The 20,256-nt window shown below is 41.5% G+C and overlaps 1 protein-coding gene across 1 annotated transcript in view; it reads right to left on the bottom strand.

Annotated features, from left to right (window-relative positions):
* Positions 1 to 20,256, bottom strand: part of Myo1d (myosin ID) — a 302,318-nt gene that overhangs the window by 122,760 nt on the left and 159,302 nt on the right. The window contains exon 17 of the mRNA XM_057774656.1: positions 3,339 to 3,562. Within this exon, the coding sequence (XP_057630639.1) occupies positions 3,339 to 3,562 (224 nt within the window). The remainder of the gene's footprint in view (positions 1 to 3,338; positions 3,563 to 20,256) is intronic.

Consider the following 20,256-nt stretch of genomic DNA (forward strand, 5'->3'; position numbering starts at 1 on the left):
TCCACATCTGATTACAGAGATACTTGCATATCCACGTTCAGTGCTTACAACAGCCAGGAAATGGAATCTACCTAGGTGCCCAACGTTTCGTGAATACTGAAGATGTAGTATGTATACACACATACACACACACACACGCACATGCATGCATGCACACACACACACACATCAGAATTTTATTCATCTATAAAGAAAAATGAAATTATGAAATCTGTAAGAAAATGGATGGAACTGGAAAATATTACACCAAGTGAGAGAACACAGACCCAGAAAGGCAAATGTCCATGTTCTTTTTCATATCTGGATCCTAATTTCAAATTCTTAGATTTATATATTTAACAAGGCATGTCTGTAGAGGTCAGGAAGCCAGAAAAGACTATGGTGGGGAGACTTTACTGGGGAGAGGGGAGAAGGAGAATCCATAAGACATCAAAGAAAAGAGGGGCCTGCTGGGAGCAAAAGGTTTGGATGAAAGTACCCTTAGGTGTAGAAACGCTACATACAGAGGGCATGCATTAGTAAGTGGCACTTCAGTGCCAGGTAGGGGATACCTCCCCATGAGTTCTCTATCAAGGGGGTTCCAGCTCTCCCCACCAATAACATAGGCTATTGCAGTTTCTCAAGGTTGCCCACCATAAGTAGTTGGTGACCTTGCTGCTGAAGACTCTGCATACATTGGTTGCTGAACATAGAGAAATGAGCTTGGGACTGACTGGGCAACTTCCTCCCTGATGGCTAGCTTTATAGTGCTAGGAGGTGTTATGCAGGCCACGGGGGGAAAAAAGACATCAACAGTCTTACTCCATGTGGGAACCTCCCATACCTGGCTACAATACCATCTGCCAGGCAAGATGTGCCACTAAACCGCTGGCATTGATTATCATGGAGGCAACCAATCCCTTTCTGATTAGATTTGAGGCAGTCTCCACAGGAGAGAGTTTATGAGTACCACTGTAAAGTTGGTCAAAAGCCTGTGGCTGGAGAAGTAATAGGCCCCAGAGGGGAACTGATATTGTTGTTTCTCTAAATGGTCATGCCGTCAAATTGCTTTCTAAATATACATTTATACTTATAGATTTGTGTTGCTTTCAACTTCGGTCAGAGAAGTTTCTTTTTGCAGCGGGCAGTGGCTAATGCAGATATTTATAACTGGCCAAGGTATAAAAATAAGTGACATTGGATGCTCAGCCCTAAGTAGGACATCTACATTACTCCTTCCCCAAAGGCTCAGGGAACACTGTGGAAGAAGGGGTGGAAAGAACGAAGGAGCTGAAGGATGAGGAGGAGTGTTGTGACATGTTGTGTTCTGAACATGAGAGGGCCGCTGTATTTATGAACTTGAACCTGCACAGGATCAAGCCATCAAAATTCCATCATGGATGAGGGAGGGGTCATGAGGCCCTACCCTTAGGTAAGGAGCTATTGGCAGTTGATGGCTGAAACACATACATCAGGATGCACACCTGTAAACCCATCACTTGGAAATGGGAGGCAGGAAGAGCAGATGGTAAAGGTAAGCCTTGACTATATAGCAAGTTAAAGGCTAGCCTGTGACATATGAAGTATTGTCACACACACACACACACACACACACACACACACACACACACACACAGAGTTAACTAATTTTTTTCCCCAAAGTTACTTTTCAGTGTTGTATCTGGCAGCTGAGAGTTGTTTCCTTTGCTTTCACTAATTTTATATTGTTTGTCCTCTTTATTGCTGCCCCTCCTCTCTTTGTGGCACTGAGGACTTAATTACTGAATTTAGGCCTTGTGCATGCTAGGCAAGCACTCTACCATCTAACCATGTCCTTAATTCTCCTTTTATCTTTCCAGGCAGGGTCTAACTTACCCAAGAACTTAAGATCCTCCTACTCCAACCTCCTAAGTAGTTACGGCTGTGGGCCTGCACCAACAGTTCTGCATTTTTATGGTTTTTATAAAGTATAAATAAGATGCATATTCATGAGTCTCCTGTCATGTGACTTCTCTATCTTTCCATACAGTCTATTAATGAAGATGGAAGTCTGATTCAGCATACAATTAAAAGTAGTTCTTCTACATTCAGAATATCAAGTAGTGTATTTTAAAAGCAATTATATCACATGACTACATTTGAGATCTGTTAGTTTGGCTAATGTCCCCAGATGATCATAGTTAAGACAGCACTAGGTATCACTTCACATCTGTATCCTTGGGCTCAACTGGCCGCAGATGGCTAGTAGAGTTGTGTCAATGGCTGCAACTCTGATGAACACCGGTAGAGATTTTCTGTCTTATTACTCCCTAAACAATACAGCAATAACAGCCATATACAGAATAATTAGGTTGTATTATGTACAGAAGTGCAGATATGGTTTAAAGAATACAGGTTCTACTAAAGTGCTACAACATGGTAGGCATGGTGTCACACGCCTTTAAGCCCTGGACTTGGGAAGCAGGAGCAGGTGAATCTCTGTGAGCTTGAAGTCAGCCTGGTTTATATAGGAAAATACAGGACAGCCAGAGTTACATAACAGAGACAGCCTATCTCAAAAAAAAAAAAAAAAAAAAAAAAAAGGAAGGAAGAAAGAAAAGAAGGAAGGAAGAAAGAAAGGACTATGTTAGAAGTCTGAAAATCTAGTGTCTAAAGGGGGCCTGGAGAATTCTCTGAAGACACCGCAGGGCAATTGTCTCTGCTGCATGCATGCTGTCAACAAACAAGCTCAAAATGAGGAGGAAGGGCTTAGGCAAAGACTCTTAGATTCAGGGCAGGTCATAAAAAAATCAGTTGAGAAGGTCCAAATGTTTCCCTGGGTATTAATTTAAGAAAAAAAAGAAGCATGGCTTAAAATAGTTGTTTTCTCCCTTCGCTGCACTTTCAAGCCACCGGGGAACTGTTAAAGGCCTAGGCCCCATGCTCAGCTCCATCAAACAGCGTGGACCTATGGCATCAGGGCTTCAGGAGCTCCTGAGTCTAAGGCACAGCTGGACTGACCTGCGGCTCTGATAGGATCAATGCGACTTGCTAGTTTGAGGTATGTGTGTTGATTTTAAGAAAGTTATTTATGTTCTTTTGCTAATGACAGGAAGTGGGGGACAGCATGCTGGTAGTTTATCTTAAATGTGGCTTAGATCCAGGAGTTGTGGCATGCTGCTGTCAAGTGCTACAGGAAAAACACGTTGACAGTTCCATTACTTTGAGAGGTAAGCAGATGCCCTTTGAAAACAAAATCAATCAAACACAAGATAGAAGGAGAGGTAAATGTCACAGCAGTAAAGAGCCGAGCCAATGCCACGGTCGAGGATTTGGGAGTGTGCCACTGCACAGGAATGTGGCACTTGACAAGATTTTACCTATTGAAAATCGACTGCAGGGCCTCCTCAAAGCGGCGCAGGACTTTTGGGGGGGTTGGCCACTTCACATGCTTCCCGTAGTCTCTCATGGTCTTGACCCCGTGGAAGCGTCTGGATACCTCGTCGATGTACGACTTTACTTTATAGCGCCGGTAGTACCTGATTATTGTCAGAGCTGCCTTGGTCCTCTTATACCGCATTCGGGCCAGGGTGCCACGCCACACCTTCAAGACAGAGAAAGAAAACCGAAAATGTTGCTGGCTGACTGAGTAGAGTAGTAGGTGACTTTGGCATTACAGATGGTTCCTCTGCTTAACCAGCTGGGCTGGCAACCTGCTTGGTGAATGAAACAAAGACAAAGTCTGTTGATTCCACCTATCGCCAATAGATGGCGCTGGGAATCATGGTCCAACTACCCGCTTCTCCCCAACCAGGACCTAGTCGCTCATAATTCTACAGAGAAGTGCGTGTGGTATTTAAGGCAGTTTTAACTTTATTGTCACGAAATGAAGAAAACCAAAATGCAAGTATCTGTAGATAGATAAATATTTTGGGAAAGCTGAAGTCAAGTAAGATGAGTCAGAGCCAAGCACCATACGCATCTCCAGTGCTTCAGGAAACGGAGCTTTACACAGATCACACTCACCGGTGCTAAGTGGAACGCCACTTTGGGTTTGCAACCGGATTTACTTTCGCAAAGCCTACGCTCCCACCCTCTCTAGGCATGAGATAAAGTCCCGAGAATTTAATATATTCCAGGGGGAAAGGGCCAGAGAGATCATCAATATCATATGAAGTTTTCTTGTCTATTTCAGCAACTCGGAAGTTGATCAGGCAATATATAAAAGCCCAAGCATCAAATCAGAGATACTTATTTCTCCCCTAAGATCCTGTATCCAGGTGCTCCTATTTTGTTTTGAGCAAATATAATCTCTTGAGCAAAGCTGAATTTGATGTAATCTTTGATCAAGGGCTTTTCCCCTATACAGTCTCTCAACCACCAAATCTGCTTTCTTCCCTACTGTTTCCCTTTTCTGTTCATGTCTGCTGCAGAGTCTTTGTGATCTCTAATGACTACTCACTTTTTCTGTTACACACTCCCCCCGGAGCTCCCTTGCTGGTCACTGCTCTGCTTTACCACCCAGTCCTATCCTTGAGCTACTTGTCTTATTCCCTTCTTGTCCCTGACCTGAAGGGTTCAATGGTTTCAACCCTGAATTTAAAACCCACAAGTGTGTGTTCTCCAGTCTCTCTCAGGTTTCCTACATTTCTTCTTGAATCCCCATCTGTGCTCCCCAAATTCTCCTAAGACACCTTTGCACTGGTTCTTTTGTTTCATTGTTTTGAGTCCATCTTCCTGCAGACTCAGTGTTCGCCGTGTGCTGGTAGTGTTCTCCCTCTGCAGCCCGTGGCACTGTGTGCATACCACATGGGAGGAGGTTATCAAAGGAGCCTGATGGGTCAAGAAAAATCGCAATACATAAGGGAAACATGGCACGTGAGCAACGTGTAATGGGAATCTAGAGTTCATGTATCAACAGCACTGGAAGACAACGAGGCGATGAAAACCATCTCATTCTCTCACGCGGCGTCGGCACAGCAGCCCTTTTTAGTCTCTGCGGCTCCTTCCTGTAGCTGAATGTGCTGTACAGATGGCTGTGCTACGCCCCCACCCAAGTGCTAAAATAAAGGCCCCTTCTTTGGTATCTTGAGAAACCAAAAGAACACAATTAGAGGGTGGAAGTGTGTGATTCAATTTCTTAGACAAAACTAAAGTTTCATACTGTTTGTGGCTTTGCTTTACAGAGGGGAGAAATTAATGTTCTCTTGTGCCCATTCTCCATACAAAGTCAATCTTTTAATTTCCAAGAAGCATTTAATAAAGCTTTTTCTTAAACAGTTTTGGTTAGATTCTTTAAAAACATTCCAGGGGTGCTCTTTCTAAGGATAGTCTTTAAGGTCATTTGTGTTGTTGGTTTATGTAGGGTTTGGATTGTCGAAAAAAAAATAGTGTAAAAATGCTTAGAATAAAAGACAGTAGCCCTTTCCCTGACACCTGCCCTTACTTCTCTACCTTGCATGCTCATTCTCCATAAACTATTTTAACTGCTGCTTCTGGGACCCATTGTCATATCTGCAGATCACATACACATACTGTCCTGTTCCAGTTGTGAGAACTCTCTCAGCACCACTCATACTTCTGGCATCTCAACAGCTGTCATATAAGTGTTTTCTACATATACCACCCACTGAATAATTCACACACATGTATTGCATTATATTATGTATGACATATAAAATGGACTTATAAAATAGACAAGGGAGTATGGTTATTCTTCCATTACCTCATAAATTTGCTTTTACTCATAGTTTAGAACTATGGGTAAAATTTCTAAAACCTCTGATTTAACTTTTTAGTACATCTTGTGTTAACTTTTACCCAATGCTATCACAGGCCCATCAAGTGACCAGCGATGGTCTTTTCCGACTGGTAGGCTCATCCACAGAATCTTTTTCTTGGGGTATTCCCTGGGACCCGCTCCTTTGGCTGTTGCACAGCTCTGGTCCTGAGGCTTACAAACCACTCTTCATACTGGCTTACTGATGCTTGAGCTTCTGTCTTTCTCTGCCTTGGCTCACTTCTCTGCAGTAGTTTCCACATGGCTGCTAGGTTTCTCTTTATTATACTTGCAAGTATAAAGCAGGTGCTTAAAATGTCTACTTCTTGAGGTGCAGGGGCAGAGTAGCTGGCAGTGCACTCTGGGCACAGACTGACCATGTCCAAAGCCTGGGCACTCACAACAGCTGAGAAGACATGGGCAAGTCTCTTCTGCACTGTAGACTTCTTATCTGTAAGATTGGGTGGCAATGGTGTTTACCTCCTCAGTGCTGTGAGGGTGAATAGAGACAGGGAGACAGTGCCTGATCTCTGTCGGAGCTTGCTGAGCACAGCTGCTAGGACTGCTTCAAAGTCTATTCTGTCACTGGCAGGCTGCATGACTTTTTTTTCCCATGTAAATGCAGACGTTATTGCTTCTGTCACATGTCAATGTGACCTGAAAACTCTTTAGTGAATGTAAGACATTCATTTGTCCACACTCAAATAGTGCTGCTCTACTGGGTTTTACAAGATGGACTGCACCCAGAGTTTGCATTCTGTACCCAGTCTTCTAGCTACCCAGCAAGGACAGGAAGAGAGTCTTGGTTTTGGGCCACTGTTGGTATAGTCTTTCGTAACTTTTCAGAAATAAACACTTTACTAAGTGGGGAGATATGTGGCTCGTGACTTGATATTCATTTTCCATATCTAGAGAGCATTTCTTGGTTCAGTAACAATAACTGCTGGTAGACCCCACTTCTGGATATAGAAGAGGCAGGCAAGACAGGAAGCCCTGCCAACTCTTCTCAACTGGGAAAGAAAGGTTCTCAGCAGAGGACTGGGCATTCCAAGCTCTCCTTGGCTCTGTTGTGATAGTGAATGCTGACCCTTTGAAAGCAGCCGTGCCTTTTCAGAATGCCCCCTGCATTTCTCCATGCTCCATTTTTCTTTTTGAAGAATATATTGATTTTTTTGGTGCCCTTTTCCAGTTGGGTCCAATTTTTCTTTTCTTTTTTTTTTGGATGACACTTCTGTAAGTTTATAATATGAAGTTGTATCTGTTTGGCTTCAGAGTTGAGGACACATTCTTTAGGACTCCTTGGAGAAAGTAGCTCATGCATTTTCCCTCATAATTATAGTATGACATTTACTTGGAAAGTGTATTGTTCCTGCTTTGCAAACACAACATCTCATTAAGACTGTCCCATGGGGAAAAAAAAGACTGTCCCATGAACGCTCATGTGTCTGTGTGGAGGAGTTGCTGCTGACTTTCCCTCCAAGGGTTAGCAGTATGAAAATTATGGTGTAGGCCAGGTGTGGTGGTGCAGACCTTTATTCTCAGCACCTTTAGAGGCAGAGGCAGGCGAATCTCTGCTTTTGAGGTGCTCTACAGAATAAGTTCCAGGACAGTCAGGGTTACACAGAGAAATCCCGTATCAAAACAAACAAAAAACCAAAAAGATAAAAAAAGAAGATTAAGGTATAATAGTTTTTCATTTTTCATCTCTGTTTAAAGCTGCACAAACTTTTTTATTAATTTTAAAAAATTAGATTTATTCATTTTATGAGTTTGCCTGCATTTGACCTGCAAGTGTGTACACCACATGTGTGCTTGGTGCCCTTGGAGGTCAGAAGAGGGTGTCAGGTACCCAAGACCTGGAGTGACAGATGTTGCAAACCACTATGTCGGTGCTGGGAATTGAACCTGGGTCCTCTGCAAGAGCAAGAAGTGCTCTTTACTGCTGAGCCACTCTCCAGCTCTACTGTTGGTTTGTTCAAGCATCACATGAAGTTTATCTCTGTAGAGGACTCTGCTTGATGACAGAATTTAGAAAGCAGAAGATTAAATGTTAAATTCCATAATCAAATGCTTACTACTTGTTTGCACATGCCTGAAAGGTTCAAACTACAAGGGAGCCCGAAGGGAACCCCACTGAAAGCACTTTGTTTTGTCATCTGCAGACTCTTGAGCTTCCCCACCTTCTTGGAGGGGTCACCACTGGCCCACTTCCTGTCTCGCCTGCTGCCATGGTCACTATGGCTCTGCTTGTCCCCGTGGCTTTATTTAGGCTCGGAACTACCCTGCCGTTTCAGGGGAGTGGACAGCAGATATAAGCGCCATCTCTACCTTTAGCCAGGGGTTTCACAGAATCACATCTGGATTCTGCATTTTTCTTTGGCTCACACTTCCTCAGTAGTCAGGCATTTCAAAGCAACATCTGGCGCTCATTACAGGTCAATTATGAACCTTTGCTTTAGTTTCAGAAGAGGCCAGCTTTCTTCATGTGTTCTGTTTTTATTTTTATTTTAGCTGTCATGGGCACTGGGCCTTTCTGTCTTATGGTTAGTATAATTCACTACCTCAGACCTTTCTAGTGTTCTCTGAAGTGGGTATTCTCTTGGTTTCCACAACGAGAATTCTTCAAAATTAAGCTTCCTAGGCCATCCATACTTAGGGACAGTTTTTAGAGGGCCTTTCTCCATTTCTAAACTCAAACGCCCATCTAGTTCCTTTGACAGGTTATATCTGTTAAAGAACAGTAGTGGTAGTGGTTAAGAGGGTGTATTTAAGTACCAGGTTGAATTTGAGCAAACTGTAAACCACATATAATTCACCGCTGATACTCACATACTCCATCCAACTTAGAGTGTGACAGCTGTATCCAATTTGGCCTCTTCTAGGCTATTTAGGAAGGATTTTTTTTTTTTTAAAAAAAGACTTATTTTATTTATTATGTATACACTGTTCTGTCTGCATATGCCTGCATGCCAGAAGAGGGTACCAGATCTCATTTCAGATGGTTGTGAGCCACCAAGTGTTTACTGGGAATTGAACTTAGGACATTTGGAAGGGCAGCCAATGCTCCTCCAAGCCATTTCTCCAGCCCTAGGAAGGACTTTAAAAATGAATGTTCTGGTTGTCACAGGAGGAAGTGGGTTTCGCACCAGTATTTTCACACACGTAACAGAGTTATGCCTCGTTCCTGCCCCTCCTCCACTTCCTTCCTCTAGCTCCTTCGAGGATTCCCTCCTCCCCTTGGTAGACCCCCTTCCTGCTTTCATGTCACATATATGCTATTGTTCTCCCAGGAGTTATTTTAAAGCAAGGCTCAAAGTCAGAAAAATATTCCCCTTTTCCTAAAATATCTCTCTGAGGAACAAAATTAATAAAGACCCAGTGTGCTATTTTAAGACATTTTTTTTATCAGATTGGCAGGTTATTATGTATCAAAATAAAGTCTAGTGGGTATAATCTATGTTTTTAGTATAATTCCTGAAACAAAGTCCCTCAAAATTATATATAAAATAATAATATTCCAAGATGACTGATGGGAAATCTAAAAAGCAATGAGTTAACTAGATCTTCAGTCAATAAACAAACATAAAACAATTTTAAAAAAGGACACACAGAGAAAGAAGCTCATGTGAGTGGCTATTATTATAAGTTGTCCTGATGAACCAAACTCTTGTCACAGGGTAGAGTGGGGTGGGAGGTCTGCCTGGTAGAACCTAATTTAGAAATGACTGGAGCTGGAGGGACGGTTAAGAGCATGGGCTGTTCTTCCAGAGGACCTGGGTTCAATTCCCAGCACCCACACAGCAGATCAAAGTTGTCTTTAACTCCAGACATAATATATGCATGCAAAACACCAACACATGTGAAATAAAAAGAGGTAATTTTTTTTTTTTTTTTTAAAGAAACAACCATCTTGGGCTGGAGATAGAGATGGCTTAGTGGGTTAAGTGACATTTAAGCATGAGGAGCCAAGTGTGAATCCCTGCAACCCACGTGAAGTCAGAAGCAGAGACATCTGAAACACCAGTGCTCCTACAGAGATGGAAGGCAGATATAGGGAAATCTTGGGCATTTGCAAACTAGCTAGCTTGGTACAGAGCAGAGAGAGAGAGAGAGAGAGAGAGAGAGAGAGAGAGAGAGAGAGAGAGAGAGAGAGAGAGAGAGACTGTTTCAAACAAGGTGAAAGGCAAAGAGGAGGTTATTCCATGACTTCCACATATGTGGTATCTGCACCAACACACACACACACACACACTGAGAGCTTTAAAAAAAAGTCTGTCCTTGAGTCGCTGTAACTGAGTCTGGAACATTATCTGAGGCAGGAACCTTGTTTTGGACTTGTATATTTCAATCACAGCCTTGCTCAGATCTCTGAGCTGACACTTGTGTGCAGACCGCGGCTGCTCACTAATGACTCCAGCGTGGGAACGACAGGACCTGAAAATCTCCTTGCAGTTCTAACCCGAGGGAGCACTGACCTTTTGGTCAATTACTACTAGGGGTATATCTCAACATTAGCCCCATTAAACCTAAACTGCGGTCATTTTGCAGACAAAAGAGAACAAAATTGCCTCCGTTAACAGGCTTAGTAATTCTGAGGAACTGGTATCAGGCCTCAATCTTGTTCAAAAGGAAATACTTTGTGGAGCTGAATTGGAGTGACTGCTTGCTTTTGTTTGGTTTAGTTTCTTTAAAGCTAAGGTACAAAACTGATAGCTCACCTCTACAATCAAGACTACCTCTACACTGGTGTTTTGGTCAAGTCTTATGAATCTGAGATTATACAAAGTGGTGTTGTGGGATGTTTCAATTTTGTCTTCCTTAATTTTTTTTTTTTTTTTTTTGCGTCAGATCCCTACAAATGTTCTCAGTTTTGAATCGTTCCCTAGATACTTAAAAACCCAGAACCAGCCAAGGGTACATCTACCTTTTGTAGAGTCCCCATAAGAAATTCTGAAACAGGCTTTTTGCAATGTTAAAAGAGGGTTTAATATTCATTAAGTTTGGAAAAGCTGGATAATGGAACTCCTTTTTTGGAAATTTACAACTCACATTAGCATATTAGATGCCCTGAGATGTTCTAGATACATAAGCCTCTCACATACATTATATAACATTTGTATTTTTAACATATATTGACTACAGACATTTCTGTATTTATAGACACCTCATTTTTAACATAATCAGGATGCGCCTCTCTAAAACATGATACTTTGGCACAGGGAAAGAAACCAAGAAAAGCCAATTCGGGAAGGCTCTCTGCCCTCCACCACCTGCTTGAAAGTAGGTCCTAAGTTTTTCCAATGAGAAAGAGACCCTCCTTCTTCCAGGAAGACAAGAATACTCAGCTCAGCAAGGAAGGCTCTCTACTCAAAGGGCTTGCATCAGGACTTCTTATCTTCCGCTCCCTCCTTTAGCTCTCACTGCCTCACTGCCTACCCAGGCACTGCCCTGTGACCCTCTTCTCTTGCCTAGTGCACACTGTATTGCCCTTTGCTGAGGCGGTGCCACCTCCTCATCGAATCACTTCTCAATTTAGGGTTTTCACTGCTTTCTTTCTATGAAGCTCCTATGCATATAAAATATTAGTATCACTAAAAATTGTGTGCTTTTCTTCTGCTAATTTGTTCATTGATCTTACAGGCCCCAGTTGCTAGACTACGATGGGTGGAGGGGAAAAGTTATCCCTCCTTTACAATTTCCAACGGATCATATATTTTATTCATTTATTTACCTTTTCAGAAAACACTGAATTAAAACAAAGACAATTATTCAAAGAATGAAATAAAGACTAGTTATACCAGAAAATGGGCCAAGCAAACTAAAAAAGACATACTTTCTCTAATCAAGTAAATGCTTACAAAACTATACCAACATTGTCCAATTTTTATAGCTGTATTATAGCTATGGAAGAGAATGTCTTTGTTTTTAGGAAATATGATGAAGTATTATGGCAATGACACATAATATGTGGAATTCCCTTTAAATAGCCAAGTGTGTATGTACACAAAAAAATCTGAATATAGCTCTGCCTCTGTGAGCATCTTCATAGATATACACAGAGACCTAAGAACAAGCATGGCAAAGTAAATATAAAAACTTTTTTAACATTTGGGGCAGCTAGGTAAAAGGTATATGCACAGGAATTCTTTATATTAACCTTGTAAGTTTTCTATAAATCTATAACCACCTCAAAATAAAGCAAATTAAGATTTTTAAGTGACAGAGGAGAAGTAGGATATATTCTAACAAAATTTCCATAAGTGAAAATGGTCTTTACATGTGTGTATATTACACACACACACACACACACACACACACACACACACACACACACAGAGAGAGAGAGAGAGAGAGCGAGAGAGAGAGAGGCAAAAACCTGCTTGCCTCTTCCGAAGAGCAGCGGGAAGAGAGTGACCTTAAATTTTCTATCAGTGGAGCATCTTACTCATCGAACCAGAGTCCTTTATATAACAACTAACTGGGTTCATCAGCTGGCAGACTGAGGGAAGGGGAGAGTGCCAGGCATGTGCTGAATGCTATATAAGGTGATTTATACATGCTATCTCGTTTAATTCTCTTAGTGGTCTAAATAGACAGATGTTTTGAGTGATGTGCACCGGATCTCACAGCAAATCCTGAAACTGTATCATAGCGTCTCCCAAAGGAGTCACACTGGAAGCAAGTGCAGTGTACATAGAGCAGAGCTTATCACTTCATTTTCTCTCTGAGAAGGAGCTCTGAGCTTTCTGTAACAATCAAATACAGCCCAGTCTACATTCTTCCTGTGAAGGGAGACAATCCCCAAATCCAAAGTCTTTCTACAGCACAAACAGAACTTTCGTGGTGCAGCTTTCAAGAGCAGAGGTACAGGGCTGTGGTAAAGAGAGATGGAAAGGAATCTACACACGGCAGCTAAGGCACTTACCAAAAGGAAGAGCAAGGTTTGTGGACAAGCTATATACCTCAAGAGTTTTGGCTTAGCTCATGGCTATGAAGGGAAATACTGTGACTTACGGCTCTCTCCACTGTGCTCCGATGGACTGTGTGGAATTAGAGTCAGGGTTTCCATAAGAGAGTGAAACTGCTCTTTGGAAAATGGCTCTGATGGATGAAAATATATGATTTAAATTTTGGCAATATAAAGAGAGTAGACTAAATGATAGCTAAGCTATTTTCACTTAGCACTCATTAAAAAAAGTTAACTAAAAATTAACTATGAACATCATGGGGGAAAACATGGTATTTGAAATTAGTATTTATTTTACTTCTTAACATATCGGTCCAATTGAGATACTAAATATTCATAAACAATAATTCATTTTTAATGGGAAAAAGAACAAACAACATTTACTATATGCCTAAAGGCATGAGTGTTAGACTCCAGCAATAATAATAATTATCTTTCAGGCAACTTAAGTTTCCACATCTAAATATCAGTTAATATTTCTATTGCTGTATTAGTTGGAAAATACTTTGTATCATTATAAAACACTGGCATTTAGATTATTTTCTCCTTCATTTTTTTGACTTGTAAAATATTATGGTAGCTAGAGATGTATCTAAAACCTATGGATGTCTTTTTCATTCTATAAGCCATTGTCAAATGCCTGTGGTCCAGGTGACTTCTTGAGGGAGCAGAAAGGGAAGATGAGACACCTGTGTATTCCTGTATTCCTGAGGATACTAGAAACAACCAACTCCTTCAAAAAAGTAAGATCTAAGCCAGCAGGCTACGGCAGTGCCTGGCCATGTTTAATAGGGACATAAAATCAGGCCGGTGTCTATAACAGAGGAACAGCCACAGAAAATGCAGTGTCTACACACCATGGAATTTTCTTCAGTCATGGAGAATGAGACGATCTCATTGGTAGGAAAGCTGATGGAACTGGGGAATCACACACTAAATGAAATAATACCATGTCTTTCTCATATGAGGATCCTCTCTCTCTCTCTCTCTCTCTCTCTCTCTCTCTCTCTCTCTCTCTCTCTCACACACACACACACACACACACAATGAATGTAGAAGGGGTCTATTTGAGGAGGAAAATTAGTAGGGAGGAGAATGGGGGGGGGAAATGGTGAGTGTGGCCAAACACACAATACATTTAATTAACTGTTATTAGAAGCCCACTTCCCAACTCTACCTCTTTTTCAAGACAGTTTCACTATGTAGCTCTGGTTGCCCTAGAACTCACAGAGTCTACTTGCCTCTGCCTTCTGAGTATTGCAATTAATTGCCATGCCTGACCTTTCATTATTATTGCTTTTTCTTAAAAACCTCTTTAACTGGGTCATCCTTGTGGATTCCTGGGAATTTCTCCCTAACCTCATAATGGCTCCCTCTATCAAGATATCTCTTTCATTGCTCTCCCACTCTGTCCCTCAACCAATTGGACCTTCTCGAGTCCTCACATTCCCATCCCTTCTACCCACACCTCCCAGTTTACCCAGGAGATCTTAACCATTTCACCTTCCTAGGCCCTCTCCATGTGTGGTGTCCCTCTTAGGGTCCTCCTTTCTACCGAGCTTCTCTGAGGCTCTGGATAGTGGAAAGGGTGCCTGAACAGACCTTCCCCTATAATCAGATTAATGACTACCCTAATTGTCATCATAGAACCTACATCCAGTAACTGATGGAAGCAGATGCAGTGACTGGGCTGAGCTCCTGGAGTTCAGCTGAGAAGAGCAAGGAGTGATCACATGAGCAAGGGGTGGTAGATCAAGATCATAATGGGGAAAACCACAGAGACAGCTGACCCAAGTTAGTGGGAACTCATGGACTCTGCACTGACAGCTGGGGAACCTACATGGGATTGAACTAGACCCTCTGAATGTGGGTGACAGTTATGTGGCTTGACAGTTGTGGGGGAGGCACTGGCAGTAGGTCCAGGATTTATCCTGAGTACATGAGATGGCTTTTTGGAGCTCATTTGCTATGGTGGGATACCTTGATCAGCTCAGGGGGAGAGGGGTTTGATCCTGCCTCAACTTGGTATGCCAGATTTCGTTGACTCCTCAAGGGAGGCCTTAACCTCTCTGAGGAGTGGAGAGGGGGTATGGATGCGGGGGGGGGAGGTAGAGGAATGGGAGAAGGTATATGCAAAATGAAAAAAAATTAAATTAAAAAATTGAGATAAAAACAAAACAAAAACGCTGTAAAAGGCTCCAGCAATATAAAGTGTTCAGTACTTCAGAGCAAGATTGCTGCTCGGAAGTCCAGCACTGCTCAGGTGGACAGCTCCCTGACTGGTTCTACCCTTGTAATCTTACACTGGATGGTTAAGAAGGGAATTTCCCACTGACATAACAGCTCCTGATCATAGTACGTGCCTCCTCAAAGGTCTCTTCTGCCATGCCCCAGGGGGTGAGGGAACACAGTGCACTAGTACTCCTCTTGTACTAGGCATCTGACAAGTTAAGGACAGGTATTTTAAGAAGACAGTCTTGGCCTGATTGTAAATGTGCTGTTTCATTTCTCTTATTAATAATTCATCATAAAAAGAAGGAAATAAACCTTGGGTAATTCTAGGCATACATTAATACACTTCCCTTCTTAAATGCTTGGTTTGGGAACATGTTTCAGCCCTATGAATCAAGCTTCTGCAGAGAAGTTCAAATGATACTCACAGCTCTTGCTAGTAGCTTGGCTCTGGAGTAGGCAACTGTGCCAGAAGGTTGTTTGTTGAGAAACCAGAGTTCCTGAACATAGTTTGGCATCCCAACATAGCACCATTAACCACTATGATAATGAAGCTGGATGAATACACTTCTTGAGAGAGGATTCCAGATCCCAAGGAAAGGGAATGACCTCTTATTTACTTAATTAAGTAGAAGTTAAATATGCTTTATCTTTATTACTTCCTTTCTTAGATTGTAACTGATGTTAAGGGAGGAATACAGCTAAAAGAACTCATTATGGACAGGAACCTTTCGACAGTGCAAGCACATACAAACAAGTTGAACATAAAAAGGCCAAATAAGAGGACTGATACTAGTCACCAGTAAATTACAACAACAAGATACTGCTTTGGGATTACCTCTGGGCTGTCTGGGCACATGACTTATCACACAGGCGAGGACATAATCAGTGCATCAAGCACTTCATGCTAGACCACTGTGCTGCTACAAAGAAATGCTACTACACTTGAAACATACAGTTAAAGGGAAATACTGCACTTGCTCAGTAATATCCAAGGGTTATATCTGCACAAAGATGTTAACTGTCTTTATTAATGAAAATCCTGGGCTAAGGAAGGAGTTCAGCGGATAGAGTGCTTGTCCAGCATACATGAAGTCCCTGGGTTTGATCTCTAACCCTGCATAAAACATACATGGTACTGTGTGCCTGCACTCAGCTCCGTGTGTGTGTGTGTGTGTGTGTGTGTGTGCGTGTGTGTATGCCTTTATTCTCAGCTCTGTGCGTGTATGTGTGTGTATGGGGGTGGGGGTAGAGGCAGCATGATCAGAAGTTCAAAGTCATCTTTTTTTTTTTTTTTTTTTTTTTAACCTTGTGAGTTGGAGGCCATCCTGGGCTACAATAGTCTCCATCTCAAAACAAAAACAAAATACAAAGTAAAATAAAATATACAAAAAATTTTACTGAAAATATGACCTTATAATTTTTAAAAATCCTATTATCTATTTCTTTCCAAAGAAATATATTTTTGAAATTTAAGGTTCCTAGTTATTAAAAACATAAAATAATGCTAATAAGAATGATTGATTTTTCAACCAACTTCTATTACTGTTGCCATCTGTCAATTTACACATAAACTCATAGTTCATCCATCATTTGCATTTTTTAAATCTGTGCATTTCTTTTATTTGTTTCTTGAGGGGGGACCTCTTTTAACCACTGGCCTTTGAGAGGCTGGACCAGGCTGGGCATGGCTTTGGGTACCAAAGCCTGTGGAATTGCCTGCTAGCTCTCTTACTCCTTGCCTGTCACACCTAGATGTTGGATTTTGTTTTTGTTTTTTTGTTGTGATTTGTGAGTTTTTTTAAAATAAAGAACCCCTTATTAGTGTGGGATTTTTTAAAATTTGTGTTTCCCCCATTTGACATGTCTCCTCTTCATTTGGTATCCAATGTGCGGGCCAAGTCCATGTTTAGCAGACTCCCCCCCAATGTTTCTCATCTGCTTTGCCCTATTCTGCACTGCAATAAGCATGACATATACAAAGGACATCCCACATCAGTTTCTCTTAGCTTTCAATTACCTCTTCATTTGTGTAGGGTCTTGACAAATGAAGATCATATTCTTGTTAGTCATGTTTTAAATATTTTTCCAGTAAATACATTGGGACTATATATGTTATGCTGCCTTATGGAAGTCATTATGTTTTAAGAAACAAAGTCAAGTGTGTTTGTTTTTCTTTTACGTTTACATATAATTTCATATAAAAATGAGGCAATATAACAATTATCACATGGTCTGTAATGGTTTTTGCTTGTCCATGTGATCTAATATCCTATAATGTGGATCTGGATGGTGCAATGGAACACCTAACCAACACCCTGTTGTGAGTTATTACTGGTGTTTTCTTTCTTGCAGTTATAAATAGCATTGTCCTCATATATAAACTCATGCACACAAATTGTTCATAACAAGGTTTCTAGAACTGGAATTGAGTTTTCAGCAGTACTCATTTCCAAATAAAAAAGCAGGAGATATATGTGGGGTATGTTTAAGGCATACATCAATACATCTCTATCATGAATGCTTAGCTTGAGCAACAGTGTTCTGCCAATAAACAGTTACAGAGAACTAGTTAAACTGATATTATTACAATGATTAAACTACTTTAATATAGCGTTATTCAATTAAAAATCTCACTATTCAATTGAAAACTTTTTTTTTTAACCATTTTCAGATGCGTGTATATGTATACGGGCAAGAGGGGTCCGTGCATGTAGATGTCCAGTTCATGCAGGAAATCATCCTTAACTTCCACTTGATTCATTGAAGCAAAGCCAGAGCTTATTGATAAGGCTAGTCTCCCTTGTGAGCTTGCTCTTGGGATCTCTTATCTCTGTACATTTAGATGCTGGAACTACAGGTGGACCACCACAGCCATCTAGCATTTTACACGGGTTCTGGAGATCCAAACTCTGGCCCTCACAAAGCACTTTAACCACTAAGGGTGGATCTCCCTATCTACCCTTCTCCCCCAAATATTTTTAGACAGGGTCTCACTGTGTAATCCAGGCTGGCCTCAAGCTCAGGATCATCCTGTCTCAGTTTCTAGAGTGCTGGTATTACAGGTTTGCACCACCATGCCTGACTTGAAATTTTTCTTTTGAAAACAGTTTCCTCGTATTTTTTTTAAAAAACCATTGCATACTTACAATGTTATATAGCAACTGTAAGACTTTTTGTATATGAAATAAGCTGGCCTTCTTTTATATTTCCTAGGACTGCAGTTGCCTTTTACCACATCTTTGATATAATTATTGGTTCATGACAATAAAACAGGACAAGAATTTCACTCAGTGTTTATTGGGAAAATCAACACAAAACAAAAGCTCCACTTCTCCCATGTCTTCTGCAACTGTCCAAGGATCTAGTAGTGCCTCTCTCCTGAACAGTAAGCTGGGTTGCTGAAATTACTAACTACAATCTTGCAACCACAAGGGGGCGCGAGATCAAGCAAGAAGGTGGTATTTCCTAAGCCAGTCTGGGCAGCAATTTTCTGTTTCTGCAACTCAACCAGAATGTTGTAGTGATATGCTTTGAGAATTAAGAGCTGTAAGTGTCGGGACAGGAACAGCACAGCTGTCAACATCTGGCTTTCTCAATTCTTCGGTTGCTGCTATGTTTAGAAATGCTGTCCCTCATTAAAATCAAGTATGAGTCCATAAAATGATTTTATGCTTTTCTTAAGATGTAAGCTACATGGGGATGGGAGGACTCATGGCCAGGACATTTATCTCTCTCTGTCTCTCTGTCTCTCTGGGTTTTTCAGGACAGAGTTTCTCTGTAGCTTTTGGAGCCTCTTCTTGAACTTACTTTGTAGACCAGGTTGGCCTTGAATTCACAGAGATCCACCTGCCTCCCAAGTGCTGGGATTAAAGGTGTGGTATACCACCACCCAGTTTGGCTTTTATCTCATAATCATCCCACGGATGGCAGTTGGTAGTGTACATTCTGAAGATCACCCATAACTTAAAAACGTGGAGTGCCCATAAGAGCTCTAGATTCTTTGGAACGCAAATTGGTCACGAGCTACAGCTGACGGCCATAGCAATGGTGGAGCCTCTTCTATGTGAGTGGGCAGGGTGTTAATCAGCTCCCTTCTGGTCAGGCACTAAGAAGGGTTAATACCAAATTTTCATGAGAAATATCTCTGAAAAGGTGCAAAAAGTCATGGATTTAAAAAGTCACTGGGAAATAAGCTGGGGAGATAAGCAGATATAGACAGACACACAGCTGTGTGTACCCACACAATACAATTATTTGATTATAGTGGAGGGTCAACCACAGTTAACACACCAGTTAAGCCAGTAGTTTCATGAAAAGTCAGGAACACCTATCTCAACTTCAGTCTTTCCAATAAACACCAGCACTAAATTGCCTATAGTTATTTCTGTATATGATCCAAAGAATTATTTTAGGATCATCAAAATCTACCTTCCTTTTTGGCCTTTTTTCCCCTCTTGACTGCTTGTGATGAATATTTCATGGAACCCTCCTCTCCCATAGCTGCCCTCAGGTGTCCTTACAGAAAACTAAATCCAAACCCAAGCTCCAGCTGACACCTTGCCTACAGATAAACCCTGTTGCACTGAGCCTTGAAGAAACAGACATGGGCGAGGTGCTGGGAGCGCAGGCACAGCCAGGGTGCTGCAACAAAGGCCTTCAAACGATCAAGCCTTTTCTTTGCAGGATCTTTGCCTGTGTATTTCTCTGGCTTTAGTCCTCTTTCTCTTTGATCTAATCCTTAGGCCAGATCTTGCCATTCTTTAAGCCTCCTCAGAGAGGTCTTCACAGACTACCCTGGCGGCATTCCTGAGGGACTTTCCTCCACATGATTACATACTTTGCAGTTATTTCTTGGTTCATATGTTTTGTTTTACTCCTTGACTAGAATGTATGCTCCACAAAGACAAGGTCTATTCTTGCCTCACTCAGGACTATATTTCCAAAGAGTGCCTGGAGGTAAATACATGTGTTAAATTAATCATTATCGACCCGGATAAACCAAGTGTATTTATTATGCATGAGAGTTGTTTGTCTGGGAGAAGGTCATATGGGAGTAAGACCTGCAAGTAGGGCTCAGTAACTTAAGGATTAGCAGAGCTTGGGAGGAAGACTTCATCCTATCACACATCCATGAGGAAGGGCCAAGCCACTCTGAAATGTTCACGACAGTAGAGACTTGGCAGCAGTCATGTTCTGCTGTAGGAATGTTCTTCGTAAGTAGAGGACTTCAAGAGCAATGTTGGCCATGGTTCTAGAGCAGTCTAGCATGAGCAAACAATGACATGAAGGACAACTGGCCACGGAGAGAGCTGACAAA

Source organism: Chionomys nivalis, chromosome 7 (assembly GCF_950005125.1).
Source record: "Chionomys nivalis chromosome 7, mChiNiv1.1, whole genome shotgun sequence".
Classification (NCBI taxonomy): domain Eukaryota; kingdom Metazoa; phylum Chordata; class Mammalia; order Rodentia; family Cricetidae; genus Chionomys; species Chionomys nivalis.